This window comes from Lactuca serriola, chromosome 8, assembly GCF_051521515.1.
Source record: "Lactuca serriola cultivar US96UC23 chromosome 8, Lser_US96UC23_V15, whole genome shotgun sequence".
NCBI classification, from domain to species: Eukaryota; Viridiplantae; Streptophyta; class Magnoliopsida; order Asterales; family Asteraceae; genus Lactuca; species Lactuca serriola.
This window is the reverse complement of record NC_136415.1, coordinates 70,647,445-70,663,720: the sequence shown is the minus strand read 5'-3', so window position 1 is coordinate 70,663,720 and position 16,276 is coordinate 70,647,445. Positions and strand designations below refer to the sequence as shown.

The 16,276-nt window shown below is 33.8% G+C and overlaps 2 protein-coding genes across 3 annotated transcripts; both read left to right on the top strand.

Annotated features, from left to right (window-relative positions):
• The first annotated feature begins 350 nt into the window (after window positions 1–350).
• LOC145067003 (uncharacterized) lies at window positions 351–3,673 on the top strand. Its single transcript, XM_079014233.1, has 6 exons — window positions 351–359; window positions 1,176–2,099; window positions 2,147–2,263; window positions 2,353–2,946; window positions 3,061–3,141; window positions 3,260–3,673. Exons 1-6 carry the CDS (start codon window positions 351–353, stop codon window positions 3,671–3,673), a joined length of 2,139 nt encoding a protein of 712 aa, XP_078870359.1.
• Window positions 3,674–4,006: 333 nt separating this feature from the next.
• Window positions 4,007–13,375, top strand: LOC145065931 (TMV resistance protein N-like). 2 transcript variants are annotated; one of them, XM_079013049.1, is made up of 6 exons: window positions 4,007–4,219; window positions 6,734–7,332; window positions 8,695–9,802; window positions 10,854–11,099; window positions 11,761–12,483; window positions 12,568–13,375. In XM_079013049.1, exons 2-6 carry the CDS (start codon window positions 6,833–6,835, stop codon window positions 13,126–13,128), a joined length of 3,138 nt encoding a protein of 1,045 aa, XP_078869175.1. In that variant the 5' UTR covers window positions 4,007–4,219; window positions 6,734–6,832; the 3' UTR covers window positions 13,129–13,375. The 2 variants fall into 2 exon arrangements, with proteins under 2 accessions (XP_078869175.1, XP_078869176.1); XM_079013050.1 differs by lacking the exon at window positions 4,007–4,219 and adding an exon at window positions 4,229–5,979.
• The last annotated feature ends 2,901 nt before the right edge of the window (window positions 13,376–16,276 follow it).

Sequence of the window (16,276 nt, the reverse complement as noted above, 5' to 3'; positions counted from 1 at the left end):
GTAGTCCAAAAAGCCTATTAATTTTAGCCCAAAAAAAAAAACTAGTGTAGCCCAAAGCTCATTTGGATAATTGGATCTTTTGATCCAATTGGGAGAATGGCAAAAAAAACTTGCGGCCGATGAGATGAGTAGCAAAACATAAAGCAAAAAAAAAAAAAGTCATCGACACAGTGAAGTCGACTTCGAGACTTCGACTGTGACGCACGCCTCAGCCCTCACGAAGACTTGCTTGGTGCTTGATGCTTCAATTGCTAATTCCTTCTAATTTCTTGAGTATCTTGTTGATTGAGTAGCAAAAATCGATTCCCAATTGTTCAATTCGACTCCAAGTGACCAAGCCCTAGCTAAGAATGAAACAAGTAAGTGTTTGAAAATTGAAATTTTACCAATTTGTTTAGGTTGAAATTGCTATGTTTTAATCTTGAATTGGTAAAATTGCTATGTTTTCATTGATGTTATTGACTTATTGATTGATTTGGTGAAATTTTACCAATTTGTTTAGGTTGAAATTGCTATGTTTTTATCTTGAATTTGTGAAATTGCTATGTTTTCATTGATGTTATTGACTTATTGATTGATTTGGTGAAATTTTACCAATTTGTTTAGGTTGAAATTGCTATGTTTTTATCTTGAATTGGTGAAATTGCTATGTTTTCATTGATGTTATTGACTTATTGATTGATTTGGTGAAATTTTACCAATTTGTTTAGGTTGAAATTGCTATGTTTTTATCTTGAATTCGTGAAGTTGCTATATTTTCATTGATGTTATTGACTTATTGATTGATTTGGTGAAATAAAATTGCTATGTCATATTGTCTTTATTGAAATTCAATTTTGATTTGGTTTAATTTCTATGTTTTGACTTTTTTTTTTTTTTTTTGGAAAGGGAACTTCCCTAACGAGGGTTTCCGGGCCAGCTTACGCGCACCGACTAATCCCCCGCTGCAAACATGAGACTTTGCCTCATGCCCTGGAGTCACTGCAGGCGAACCTCCATGGCCACAAGGGCTGAGTAGTGCCAGGATTTGAACACGGGTCAATAGGTTATCCACCATATCTTCCACATGCCTTACCAAGTCACCACAACCCAAGTGGTTATGTTTTGACTTTTTATTGAAGCTATTGGATGATTTGGTGAAATTATTAGTTATTTAGCTTAATGTTGAATTGTAGGTTACCCTTGGTGGTTTTCTTACCAAAAGACCAAGACCTAATATTAATGAAAGTGGTGAAGGATCTTCCCAAACACCAATCACCAACCAATCAATTCCTTCGGTCTCTAATGCAATTCCACAAACACCATGCTCTAATGAAACTAATGATGGTGTTGATTTGAAAGATCTTCCAAAGGACCCGACGGATAGGCCAATGATTACAAGTTATGCCTCAAATATAAGAGATGATGTAAGAAGGGCATATTTGCTTCAAGGACCTTGTCAAATAAGGCTACATAAGTTTCCAAAAAATAAAATAGGTGATAGATTAAGAAGCTTCGTTCCTTCATGGTTTAACAATTTTGATTGGTTGGAATATAGTGTGAAAAATAAAAAAGCATATTGTTTATATTGTTATGTATGTGGAGACCTCATGGGACCAAAAGGAGGGAGAGATGCATTTGTTTCCCAAGGTTTTGATACTTGGAATAAAAAAAATGCATTTCGGACTCATGTGGGTAATGTTGATAGTTTTCACAACAAAGCAAGAGAAAAGTGTGACTTTTTATTGAGAGAAAAACAAGCTATTAATGTAGTCTTGAGGAGGCAAACCGAAGCGGAGGACCATAAATATAAAGCGCGATTACGTGTTTCTATTATTGTTGTTAGACTTTTATTGAAGACCGATTTACCGTTTCTTGGTAATGATGAGTCGGTTAACTCGGAAAATAGAGGACTTTACATTGAAGTGTTAAAAGCCATTCGAGAGACTAGTGAAGATATTTTCAACAATACTTTAGAAAATGCTCCTAAGAACAATCAACTTATTTGCCCTAAAATTCAAAAAGAACTTGTGCAATGTTTTGCACAAGAAGTACTTTTAAGTATTCGTCAAGAGATTGGTCAAGATGTATTAGCTTTATTGATTGATGAATCTAGCGATGTCTCAAAAAAGGAACAAATGGCTATTGTTTTGCGATATGTTGATAGTCTTGGCTTTGTGAAGAAAGATTCATCGGAGTTGTGCACGTGAAGGATACATCCTCTTTGACATTCAAAAACGCCTTAAATGAAGTACTTACAAGTAATAAGTTGAGTTTTAGTCTGGTAATTTATTCTTTACTTTTTTGTTACTTCAATTTAATTTAATTAGCTTTGTGTTATATTATTTATATATTTTTCAATTTTTTTAATAGATAAGAGGACAAGGTTATGATGGGGCTAGCAATATGCGAGGGGAATTCAATGGTTTGAAAGCTTTGATATTACAAGAGAATGACACAACTTTTTATGTACATTGCTTTGCACACCAACTTCAATTGGTGGTTGTAGATGTAGCAAAGAAGCATGATGGTGTTAGTGACTTTTTTGAGCAAATTTCGTTGGTGGTTAATGTTGTTTGTGCCTCGTGTAAAAGAAAAGACTTGCTACGGGAACAAGCAAGAAAAAGGGTGCAAAAAGACTTATGTAGTGGTGAACTTGAAATGGGAAGAGGGTTAAATCAAGAGACTACACTTGTTCGGGCGGGAGATACAAGATGGGGTTCACATTTCAACACACTCACAAGTCTGATGAAGTTGTTTGCGGATGTTCTTGTGGTTTTAGAATTTGTGAAAGTGGATGGAGGGTCATTGGCAAACCGCCAACAAGTGTCCGGAATTTTAGCATATTTTCAATCTTATGAGTTCGTGTTTTACTTGTATATGATGTATGCCATTTTACACCTCACGGGTACATTATCAAAGCAACTTCAAAAAAAAGATCTAGACATTTTAGAAGCGGCTTCGATGGTTAGAGGGACAATGGACGCATTGTAATCTTTAAGAGACACGGGGTTTGCTACCATTTTGCCAAATGTATCCTCTTTTTGTCAAACACACAATATTGCTACTCTGGAAATGCAGGATTTTTATATTGGTGCGAGAAACCGTACGACCACAAAGACCAATAGATTTCACTTTGAGGTTGAAATCTTCAACACGGTGGTAGATATGCAACTGACAGAATACCGGGATCGATTTAGTGAAACAAGCACCCAGTTACTAGAATACATGGGGTGCTTTGAGCCCTTGTGATTCATTTTCACAATTTGACAAATCAAAGTTGTTGAAGTTGGCTAAGTTGTACAAGTATGACTTTGATGATTCGGATTTGATAGATCTTGAAGGACAACTTGAGATATTTTATCACTCTTCCATCAAAGATGAGCGTTTTACCACTTTGAAAGGAATTTCCGAGTTTTCTCGTTTGATGGTTAGTACGGGGAAACATCGGTCTTATCATTTGGTTTATAAGCTTTTAAAGTTAGCTTTGATATTACCTGTAGCAACCGCTAGTGTAGAAATATGTTTTTCGAAGATGAAGCTCTTGAAGACCGACTTGCGCAACAAGATTGGCGATGAGTTTTTGAACGATGCGTTGCTTTGCTATGTTGAGATCGAAGCACTTGTGAAAGTTGAGAATGAAAAGGTAATGGAACAGTTTCAAAAGATGTCCGCACGAAGAGGACAAATTTAAATTGTAATAGATGATAGATTGTTTTTATGGTTTTAACTTTTATGTAATGGATCGCTTATTTGTATTAGACATAATGAATTAGTTTTGGTTTTATATTATGTTTGACCGGAAAAAAAAATCGGCAACACCTACTATCAATTCCTGCGTCTGCGTCCGTCCCTGAGGATATATAGGAACAAAAAGTAGGAAGATATTTAATTTCTCGTGATAAAATATAACTTTTGGGATATTTATAAGATTTAAGGCTATGTGGTGAAAAGGTAAAATATAAAAGTGTGAGGACTAAATGTTGAAACTTCAAACCACGAGTTATACGTAAGGAAATCTTTCGCATTATTTTCACTCCCTCGTTGACCGATCTAGAGAATTGAAAGAGAAGTGTCAAACGGTATAGAAAGGTATCCACCAACTCAAATCGATCGATTCAAGCTGAAAGAATAAATTAAGGAAGAACTATATGGAAATTGATGTATAAGGTAATTTGATTGCAAAGTTAAGAGCTTAGAAAGCGAGTCTGCTAAAGTTTGGTGTCGCTGGGAATTCGAGGTACGTTCCTCTAACCGATAAATTGATAACGTATAAGTTATCAGTAAAGAAATCGAAGTTTTAATAAAGTTTTGTGCGAGTTGAGTAACTTGTTTAACGAGTTAAGAAAAATATCGATGTGGAATGTCCGACATGTATTTGACCAGATTTAGTCAAAATTGAGATTTTTTTTATATATAATTAGTATAGTTATATGATTAAATTAAACAATTTTGAAAGTTAATATGTTGTTGTGTATGCTATAAATGAATGGAATTAGGGGGAAAATGAGCCTAATGATGCTTATATGTGTTGAGGATACAAAATGAAAACCAAATAGGGGAATGGCGAATCTTTGATAGGGGATTGGTCCTGGGTGTGCACCTCTTGGCACTACTTAAATTCGTGTATTGCTAAAGTTACGGAATATTTGGGAAATTCAATATGGAGTAAGTTCAATGATGAGAATGCCCATATGCTATTAACATAGGTCAAGGATCTATTGTTGGGAGTTGGGACTTTGAAGGAAGTAGTATCATCTACAATATGTCCTGATGACTTATAATTAACCTTTTTAAATCAGATACTGTGATACATGGCATTGATGTTTATTTGGCACCCAATGCTCTTATTGGATTTTATTTCAGCAACATAAATATCACTTAGGGTTGTATAAAGGTAAGTGATAATCCATTATGGATACAGGAAAGGAAATTGTTTATCATTCACATGATGATGTTCTTGGTTCCAATTTGTAGATAGCTCATAGCACCATAGGTGTTGTGTCATGATGGTGATATAAGTAGTTAATGAGTCATACAATTGAAGGTCATATATGGAAATAGGACCAAATTATGATTAAATGTGTAGGTTATATCAACGGATGGTTGACATACTGGTTAGCATACAACAACAAATCCCAAGGGTAGAGAGGTTTAATCCATAAGAGACCATTGGCATGAAGAAGAGTGTGACATACACGTGTGTATAGAAAGGAGTATACGCTTTAATGTATTAATACTAGAACTAGTACTAATAGTAATGAATGAGAGATAGTGCTAATATGTGAATATCAAAAGTATGTCAAGATTCGAGTGTGTACATAGTTGATTATATGCATACTTATATGAGTCTGCTCATTGTTCAAGTAGTTATCTATACCATGGAGGTCATACATATATAAATTATAGATGGTGCATGCATTTAGAACCATGAATATGACCAATTCAGCAACTAACATTTATAGATGGAGGCGCTACAAATAGAAATACTAAGTGCCATGGAGATAAGTTAATTACTACTATGGAGATAAACTTATTCAAATGCAATGGAGGTAGTTTCTATATGTTACTCTGGAAGTAATGTTAGATCAGTACAGGACAGGTAATGTGATTGGCTTATTGCAATACCATGGAGGTAGTTTTCATGATAGATGGAGCCATATATGTTGTGAACTGTTGAAATTAATCAATTATATACATATAATATATGAAGGTCATGATAGATTGAGCCATGTAATTACATTTATCATGGAAGCTATATTATATCTTTTGTTATACATTTATTAGTTGTTATGAAAGGCATGTGTTTATAAATTTCATGGAGATAATGCTTTTACTTTTTATTTTATTTTATTTTATTTTATTTTTTTTATATATTATAAAATGTTGTACATTTAAGTTCACTAACGAGGTTATGCATTTATGTTTATCGTTGAGACTACACATTCTTATTTGCCATGGAGGTTATGGGTCTTCATTGGTAAGAAGAACAAAGAGCAGGTATTCTTAGTTGTTATGGAGAATAATTTGAGTTCATATATATATATATATATATATATATATATATATATATATGTAATGGTATATTATAATGGTTAACAATATGGAGATCTGAAAATAAATATAGTAACATGGAGCTGTAACTACATAAATGATTACATTTGGGTTTATAGATAGAGTTTGCTAAACTAAGAAGTTGAGTAAGATCATTTCGAGGAATGTACTTCAAGCATGATTTTTTTTCATATACTAGGTAAATGGTGGGTATGTAATGATGAGGTTATTATTTTCACTGCGTTGTGTTGTTAATTGATCTAGAGTATTGAGAGAAAAAGGTGGCACGGTGGAGGAAACGTATCCACATACTCAAATCAGTTCAAACTAAAAGAATAACTTAAGGAACAAATCCTATGAAAATGAAGTATAACTTGAAAAGTTAAGTTGATTGCAAAGTATTGAGTTTAGAAAGAGTCTGATAAAGTTTAGCGTTGCTGGAAAATTTTCTCCATGTATTTTAAAAAAATCTCAAATGTAGAATTAGAAGTATAAAAATTTATTTGTTTAATGTGATTTTGTGAAAAAGAACTCACATCACGTAAATCTTTTAAATTATAACTTGTATTATACTATAGGACTTATTATGACAAAAAAATGAATTTTTTTTTTTGTAAGGATACTAGTAATGAGATTTTCTACATGGTAACCATTTGTTTCAATTATCAGTTCTAACAAGGTTTTTTCTACATGATAACAGGTTATACTGATTATTGGAAATTCGGATCTCTCTATGTAAAGTTCATTTCATTGAGGTGCTCAAACCACATACATTCTATCTCAACAAATCAACACATCCATGGCATCTTCATCATCTTCTCCTTCTGTTCCGGCCTTTTCTACTCAACCGTGGAAGTACCATGTTTTTCTTAGCTTTAGAGGAGAAGATACTCGCAAGACTTTTGTGGATCATCTCTACACAGCTCTTGAACAACAAGGGATCTACACCTACAAGGATGACGAAACACTTCCTCGGGGTGAGTTGATTGGTCCAACCCTTATGAAGGCTATAGAAGAATCACAGATTGCTGTCATCGTATTCTCTGAAAACTATGCAGAATCGTCATGGTGCTTAGATGAACTTGCATATATTATGAAATGCAAGGATACAAGAGGGCTAATCGTTATGCCCATATTTTATGACGTGGATCCCTCCGAAGTACGAAAGCAAAAACGGAAATATGGAGAAGGATTTGCCAAATATGAATTGGAAAATGCCAAGAATGTTGAATCATGCAGAAAAGCACTTATGGATGCAAGTAACATTTCTGGATGGGAACCTGAGCACATTGCCAACGGGTGATTTTTCTTATTTGCTTTTGTACTTTTTTTTGCTTAAGATATGTTTGCTCTGCAAGACATTGAGGGGGTGTTTAGATTACTTATTTGAAGTGTTTATTGACTTATTGCGGTTTGACACCGGTTATAAGCTATTTTAAGTGTTTGGATAAGAGATCATTAAAAGCATTTATCAACTTAAATAAAGTGTTTTTGATAAGTTACTCCCTCCTTGCTTATTTACTTAAATAATAAGTTTTAGATAATTTACTTCTTCATTACACATATAAGTAGAATTTTCCAAACACTAAAAAATAACTTATTAGCTTATTACGTTTGGTACTGGTCCAAACACTTCCCGAACACCCCCTTAGATTTGTACTATTAAGATTTAAAAGGATAAAACCAAAAATTCTTGATGATAAAGTACATGTTCACGAGAACAACTAGTCGTGTACAACAATGCAAATAATGATACTGGTGCTAAGCAATAATCCAATAACGAAATATATAGGAAGGAGTTATATTAGCTATTTTGAAAACAAAACTGGTAGTACATGATGAAAAGGAAGATGCATGATAATTGGTAGTACTTTATGAAGAAGGTTAGAAGGGAGATGCATGATAAATAGTAGGCTATTACATAAATGTTTCAATTATTCTTGATAATGTTAATGACTTCAATTGAAAAACAGAGGCTTTAACTACGTCACTTGATTGGAGCCGAATAATGATCACTACTAATAGAGGTTAACATTTGCTAAGAACTCACAAAGTAGACATTATCTAGAGTAGTAGTTTATAATGACGCAATTTGTCAATGGGAGCTTGTTGAGTTGTAGAGTCTGATTGCTTCTTAACCTTATTGGAGTCCCTATGGAGACTCAGCAGAAGTCTCAGTAGCAACTTAGCAATGGTCCAGAGATTTGGGCCCTGAGATTTTAGAAGCTTGAGTAGATAGATATTTTGGTGGCCAATAGCCTAGAGATTTTGGTAGAGAACAGAGACAGATTTAAGTTTCCAGACAAAGATATCCAGATTGGCCAAGGATGAGGTGTCCTGGAGGTTTTTGTTTCGTCATTTCCTCATCCGATGGTGTTTCCATAAACATAGACTTTGGCTTAATAGAATCCAAGCCATATACATCTTTAGGCCTATATTCTTTGCGAATATAGATCTCATGTTACTGTAAACCTTAATGTTCCTAAGCTAGTAGAAACCTCTCTACTTCTCCCGTGGACTTAGCATGATTACCACAATCGTGTGAACCATGCTAATTCTTGTGTTCCTTATTTTTTTCTTTAAATCTTTAATTTTGTTTTTTGTTGTTCTTAACCCTAACCAACAATATATGTTAATGATCCTTGTATACTTAATATGCAGACATGAGTCAAAGTGCATCAAAGAGATTGTTGAGACAATTTCGCATAGGTTGCATCTCGTAACTTCAAGTGTGAATGACAACTTGATTGGAGTAGAGGCTCGCATGCAAAATATAAAATCAAACTTACAAATCGGGTTAGGAGGTAAGAGCATGATTGGAATATGGGGGGTTGGGGGTGGTGGTAAGACTACTCTTGCCTCTTCTATTTATGATGAAATCTCTTGCAAGTTTGATGGTTGTTGTTTTTTAAAAAATATTCGGGAGGAATCAAGTAATAAAGACAGTTTGGTAAGATTGCAAGAAAAAATTCTTTGTGGTGTTTTAAAACAAAAGCAAGTACATATAGGGAGAGTTGAAGAAGGAAGGCACATGATAAAGGATAGGTTACGCCATAGAAAGGTGTTGATTGTTCTTGATGATGTTGACAACCTTGAGCACTTAGAAGAGTTAGCAGGATCACATGATTGGTTCGGTGAAGGAAGTCGAATAATTATCACAACTAGAGATGAGCATGTATTAACTGCGCACAAAGTAGATGTGGTACACAATATTATCTTGTTAAACGATGATGAGGCTATGAAATTGTTTTGCAAGCATGCACCCCGAGGTCACAGACGTATAGAAGATTACGAGTTGCTTTCAAAAGATGTGGTTTCTTATGCTGGTGGGCTCCCGTTAGCACTTAGAGTTCTTGGTCGTTTTCTATGTGACAAAGATATGAATATGTGGAGGAGTGCCTTGGCTAGATTGAAAGAAATCCCACATGCTAATATTTTGGAAAAGCTAAAAATCAGCTTTGATGGACTTATTCCTATGGAGAGAGAGTTATTCCTAGATATCGCATGTTTCTTTAAAGGGCATGATAAAGATGAAAGGGTAATGATGATACTAGATGCTTGTGGTTTTCACCCTGTTATAGGCATAAAGGTGTTGATGCAAAAGTCTCTTATAACTATTTCGAACGGAAGGTTTGGCATGCATGATTTGATACAAGAAATGGCACACTACATTGTTAGAGGGGGAGACCCTAAGAATCCTGAAAAACATAGTAGACTTTGGAAGGAAGAGGATGTTCTAAAAATATGTGCTATGGATGTACCCGTGACGGTAGTGGTTAAGCTACTTTTTTATGATATATATATATATATATATATATATATATATATATATATATATATATATATATATATATATATGTTCAAATATGGATGGATATCTATTGTGTAGACGTGTGGATAGTGTTATTTTGTGAGAATAACAATGAAAATATGTTGTTTAGTAATATGAATACGTTCAACCTTACATAACTATTGTCATTATCACACATTCTCACTAATTAAATCGTCTATAAGGTTATTATATTTTTTTTTATGATTCTCACTCTATCAGAATGTTTATTGAATCGTATTATGTAAAAATCAAAACGAGCGAGAAACGATGTGTGAAAACAAAAATGGACAAAAATTAGTAAGAATGTATGATAATAACGATAGTTATGTGAGGTTGAACGTATTCACATTATTAAAGAACTTATTCTCTTAGTCATTCTAATAGAATAGCACTCTTCACACGTCTGCACAATAGATATTTATCCACATTATAACCTATATATATATATATATATATATATATATATATATATATATATATATATATAGAGAGAGAGAGAGAGAGAGAGAGAGAGATCTGATAAGAAATTTTTTTTGGTAGGAAGTTAAGAATTTTTTTTTCGACTTATTTTTTTGGCGAGCAAAATAAATGAATCATTAGATGAATCAATAATAACATGATTCACAAAAAAAAAAGTCCCGAAAAAATATTTCGATGATTCATTTTTACGATGATTTTGTTGATATTCACTAAAATTGTTATAAAAGTGAATTTTTTTCTTGATTTACCTAAAAATGAATCATAAGTGTTTTTTCCAAATTTTTTTCTTGTGAATCATCTTACTTTTGAATCATCTAATGATTCATTTCATTTTTTTCCTAAGAAAATATGTATATAAAAAATTTCTTACCTTCCTACAAAAATTTCCTTCTTATTTGATCTTGACTCTCTCTCTCTCTCTCTCTCTATATATATATATATATATATATATATATATATATATATATATATATCAAGCCTGATCACCATTTTTGTTCATGTATCCTAGGACCTTCACAAGATTGAAGCTATTAACTTTTCTTGTTCAACAAGTGTAGAAGCAGAACCTTTTCTTCAGATTGTGGGAAACATGAAAAAATTGCGGTGGATTGATTTGAGACTTGGAACGATAGGAGGTGAATTGTTGGATTCGGAGAGTAGGCTTTCATTAATGCCAGAATTTTTTCCTCCAAGGGAGTTGTGTTGTCTAACGTTGACTTGTCTCATGCATAAACAACTTTGGGAAGGTTATAAGGTAATTCTTATTGTTTAATTGATGAAAACAAAGTGAATGATTAAACTAAGTTGCTCTCTCTCTCTCTCTCTCTCTATATATATATATATATATATATATATATATATATATATATATATATATTAAGGTTGTAAAAACGCTCGACGTTAGTTAGTCGGTAGACTAGGGTCAAAGGATTAATCGGCTAGGCAGAGATTTATGGGGGGATTAATCGGGGACCATTAATTGCTAATTTGTTAAATTTAAAAAAATTAAGTATGAGTAATATCATATCAAAGTTCATAAATACCACTAATATGATAACAAAATAGGTTAATATGATTAATACAACACTAATCATGCCTCAAATAGTTTCTATTGAAATAAAACTTCTTCAAAATGTTAAAATTTCATCGTTTTATAATATTTCATGCGTTATGTATGCAGGGATTAATCGCTAGGCGCCCTCTAATCGGTCGAGTAACGCCTAGGGATTAATCGATTAATCGGGACCTAGTCGGGATTTTTACAACAGTGATATATATATATATATATATATATATATATATATATATATATATATATATATATATATATATATATCCCCGTTTTCCATGAACTCTTTATTATTGTACATAAATATGGTGGCAATTTTTTGACTTATGTGCACCCTTGTATACAGTATCTGCCAAATTTGAGGATGATCAATCTTTTTTACTTGACAAGGCTAATGAAGACACCTGATTTTGACGGGCTTCCAAACCTTGAAACATTAATTGTTAGGGAATCTTGGTCGTTGGAAGAGATCCATCCTTCATTTGGACGTTTGAAAAAACTTGTTTGTGTAAAGATTAAATGTCACAATCTTAAGATGCTTCCACCCATTACCCTGTTGAAGAAACTCGAGACTCTTATACTGTCAGGCTGCTGTAAACTTTTCAGTTCTTCAACAACCCAACAAAGTATGGAGAGTCTAAAACATCTTCAAAGGCCTTTTCTACCTCACAACAGCATGGATCACATAGGGATAAAGCTTATTAATGGATGCTTAAGAAAGCTGGAGCTCAAGTGGTGCAATTTGGGAGATGGAGACATCATATCTTCTGCTATTTGTGAGTTGCCCAACTTGCAACAACTCAATCTAGCCGGAAATAGATTTGTATGGTTGGATTTTAGTCTCTTGCGAGTTCCCCGGCTCCACTATCTCAACGTATCAGACTGCAAACAACTTGTAGAATTGTCAGAGCTGCCATCAAGTATAGCTGTTATTATAGCGGATGGTTGTATTTCACTTGAAAGCTTTGGAGACATTTCAAACTGTAAATGGCTGTGGAAAGTCTCACTTTGGGGGGACATAAATCTTGGTCCACTTGGTGTTGACATATTACTAGACTCCATGCTCCAGGTTTGGCTTTTGAATTTCACCCTTCATATGAACCAATTACCAAATGAGAAAAGTTTAATCATAATCAAATGTTCACTGTGACAGGGAAACGCCAAAAATTACTTTATCAATATCAATTTTTCACACATTGACATTTGGAGCGGGCTCGTACTTCGGCTTGACTGGGTGAAGACGTTTACCATGCCACTTCCACATGGTTGGTACATTAACTATTGTGGGATTTTGATGTTCGTGAACTGCAACAAGCGTGATCTAGCTGCTGATATAATTATCAAGCAGGGTGCAGAAAAAGATTTTCAAGCTGTTCACTCAGAGTTTGGTAAGGAGTCTAACAAAACACTGGAGACTCATTATGGTCACATATTTGTAGGATATGTTTCCTTCAGCTCATTGAGGCACACTGGATGCTTGAATTCAACATACAATATCATTTCCTTTTCATTAGACAAGGGGCATTTGTATGGAGATGAGTATAGGTTTAGAACTGCACTTGTTCCTAAAGATGATCCGATGCAAACAACAAAAGTCACACCAGATTCCTCAGAATTTTGGGATGATGAAGTTGATTATCGAAAGACATTTAGGATCCAACATGATTCAAAGTCCTCTGTCAAGATTATATGGACTCCTCTTGGTCATGTATAAACCCCTTCCAACAAGTCTTCTTGATTATTCACCAGTTCCTCGTTCCGGCTCTCAACCCTTTCGTTTGCATTATTACCGTTAAATGATCTGTGGTCTATACCATTTTTACTTTTATGAATCTGTTGCTTTTAAACTCTCATATTTTTAGTGGTTTGTTTATTATTCATGCTGTTCTTTTTGTTTTAAACACTTACATCTGAACTGATTAGATTGAAAATTATATGGTAAAATGTTTGTCTTTCGCGTATGATATATGTGACTACTACATTTCTACAAGTTACACTTGGTTGGTTGATATTTTATTCTCGTATCATCAAATGTTTGTGAAAAGTGATTATAAATTTTGTCGCTGATAGACTATATAGTTGTATATGGATACTGGTAGTTGGTATTATTTGGGGGGGGGGGGGGGGGGGGGGGGAGGGGGGTGAGTTCTAATGGGTTTAGGTTTATAAAGCCATTATGAGTATAATGTGATACAAATAACACGATTGTGTGCCGTGTTTGAGGCAAAGCACGTTTCAAAAAATGGCTTATGTAAAAGAGTATGCTGACAAAAAAATCTCTCTGCTTCTCTAGTGTCCCAGATTCTTCTTTTATGTCTAACGCTTTTTATAATTACTTAAAAAGAGAAGGTGTTGTTTATCTGTGCGGTTACTTTCAATTTATTACCTCATTGCTGCTATTTGCTTACAAGCATACACATATTCGGTAGGTTGTTATGTTTCAACTCAATGATTCTTAAACCTTTAGGGCGCGTAATCATATTTAAGAAGATTGTGATTTTGTATAGGCTCATACACATTAACATTCAATTTGTCTTTGGAAAAGCTCCATTGCTCTGTTTTTTCATAGTTGTACACTTGATTGATAATACCATCATGATTAATTCATGATGCTTAGTTGCTTAATGCATGACAACTTAAACTTTGTCTGATGACACAAAGTAAGAGCATTCAAAATAATAAAGTTTTCAACATGACCAATCCTCAGAATTTAAATATCTTGAAATGACCATAACGAACCAAAAAAAACGACCCTTATTGCAATTATAAGTTTTTTATTTTTGAGTATATATATATATATATATATATATATATATATGATGTTTGTAAGAATCGAGTTATGAATACGAAATCAATCACTAAACGCAATAAGAACATGTCAAGTAAATAAGATCTTATTGGCTCATTAATGTCTGAAAGAGTACAGAAGTTCAAGAGAGAATACAATGATGGACATCCCAAAAGTTACTCTCTTTCCTTATACCTACTCTATTTATATAGTGTTACAGATGCGCAAAAAATACAAGGACTGAACATTAGAGTTCGACTTCGAGACGTGCCTTGCAAATACATACACTTCAAATACACGATTTCGCACCCTAACATACTTAGTCCTATTTCGATTTCTCACTATACATTTCGAACCCTACAATCCCCTCCCTAGTGAGAAAAGACGAAATCACGTCATAAGCTTCATAGTCTATAGAAGTACATTGCGAATCTCCATATACCACATAATCGTCTTTCGAATTCAGCATTGTCTTCTGCTTCATTCTTTTTGTAATTGTTGATTCAAATGAGAAGATTTGTATTTTGAGAATTCGAATACCTCTCCACATCACATACTTGCAACAAGAACTTTGTCATCCTTCCATTCTTGTTCTTCCCTCAAAATACAACTCCCAGAGGTTGATGTATAATTTCCCCATTTTTATACTGGTCGATGTTAATCTTCCCCTTCAGCAAGGATTGAGGAACTTTCGAGGTCTTGTTAACAACCAAAGCCAACTAAATATCGGTGATTGCGAGGCAATCATAATAGTTATCAATGAACACCTTTATATGAGCAAAGCCAATGAGAAAATATCCTTTTTGTTCTCTAGCAGCTTTAAAACATCAACATTACTTAAAATCCATGTCACATTGACCAAGTCATTTAAGTTCATCAGTGGGAAATCAACAATCAAAAAATCACAAACCACATTATTCGCTCTAACAACCACATAGCGAAAATTTTGTATAATGCCTTCAAACAAGTTCTCACGCGAAATAGTCATCACTTTACGATCTTCACTGATGACCATACTTCCTCCTCACGCGAAAGAATCGTCACTTTTGTATTCTTCTTTGTCATTGAAAGCTACAATTGATGATCAGGTTCTGGAGTCATATGCAAAATAGTTATTAGACTTATCCAAGTAGGAGACTGTTGGATTATGTGCCTAAGCTCATAACTATTTTGGTATGTACTTGACCCGATTATGAGCATGGTCCTTTTGGGTTGCCTTCACCATAGCAACTGATAGGATGAACTAAGGAGAAAAAGGATTAATTAGGATTTATTAATATATTATGTGAATAATATATTAAAAGAGAAATCATATTGTTTAATTAATATTAGTCAATAATTAATTTTGTGGCTAAAAGAGATTAATTAAATAAAGGGTACCAATACTATAATTATAAGATAGTTACAAAAATTGGGCTTAGGATCCATAAAGGAAGCATGGACGAATTTTATATGAAAGTTCATATAGAAATCGTCCAAGGGTCTTCTGGAAGGATCCTATAGGCTGCTTAAGACCTAAGCAATTGGATTAGGGTTTGCTAGTTGATAACCCTAAAAGCCTAAGTATAAAAGGAACCCTTTAGGCTCCAAAAACGTGGCTAAGCTTTCTCTAGAAGATCTTGGAAATTTTTTGGTGCTCCTCCTCCCTCTCCTAAGTCATCTTGTTGCTTATGGTGTTTGTGACTCCATTAGAGGTGCAACACTTGAGGCACTAAGCTTTCAGAAGTCAAGATCAAGAAGGTTTATGATTGTTATTACTGCATAACAATCAAGCTAAGATCTAAACCCTAATAATATGTTTAATTTGATTATAGTATGTTAGATCTAGGGTTTATTGTTTTGGTATTCAATGTTGCACGTTTAATTAGAAAAACCTAGATCAAAGAAATTAGGGTTGCATGAACACCATAGGAATGATGTTATGCTCATAATCCATCATATGGATGTGGGAATAGTAGTGGTTTCAAGAGTTGAAGTAACAGAAGCTTCTTTGTTCGACACCTATTCACCCATATTAACATTTGTGTCCGTATTAGATACATTCACATTGATGTATGAAGTTCGAACCTCCTCC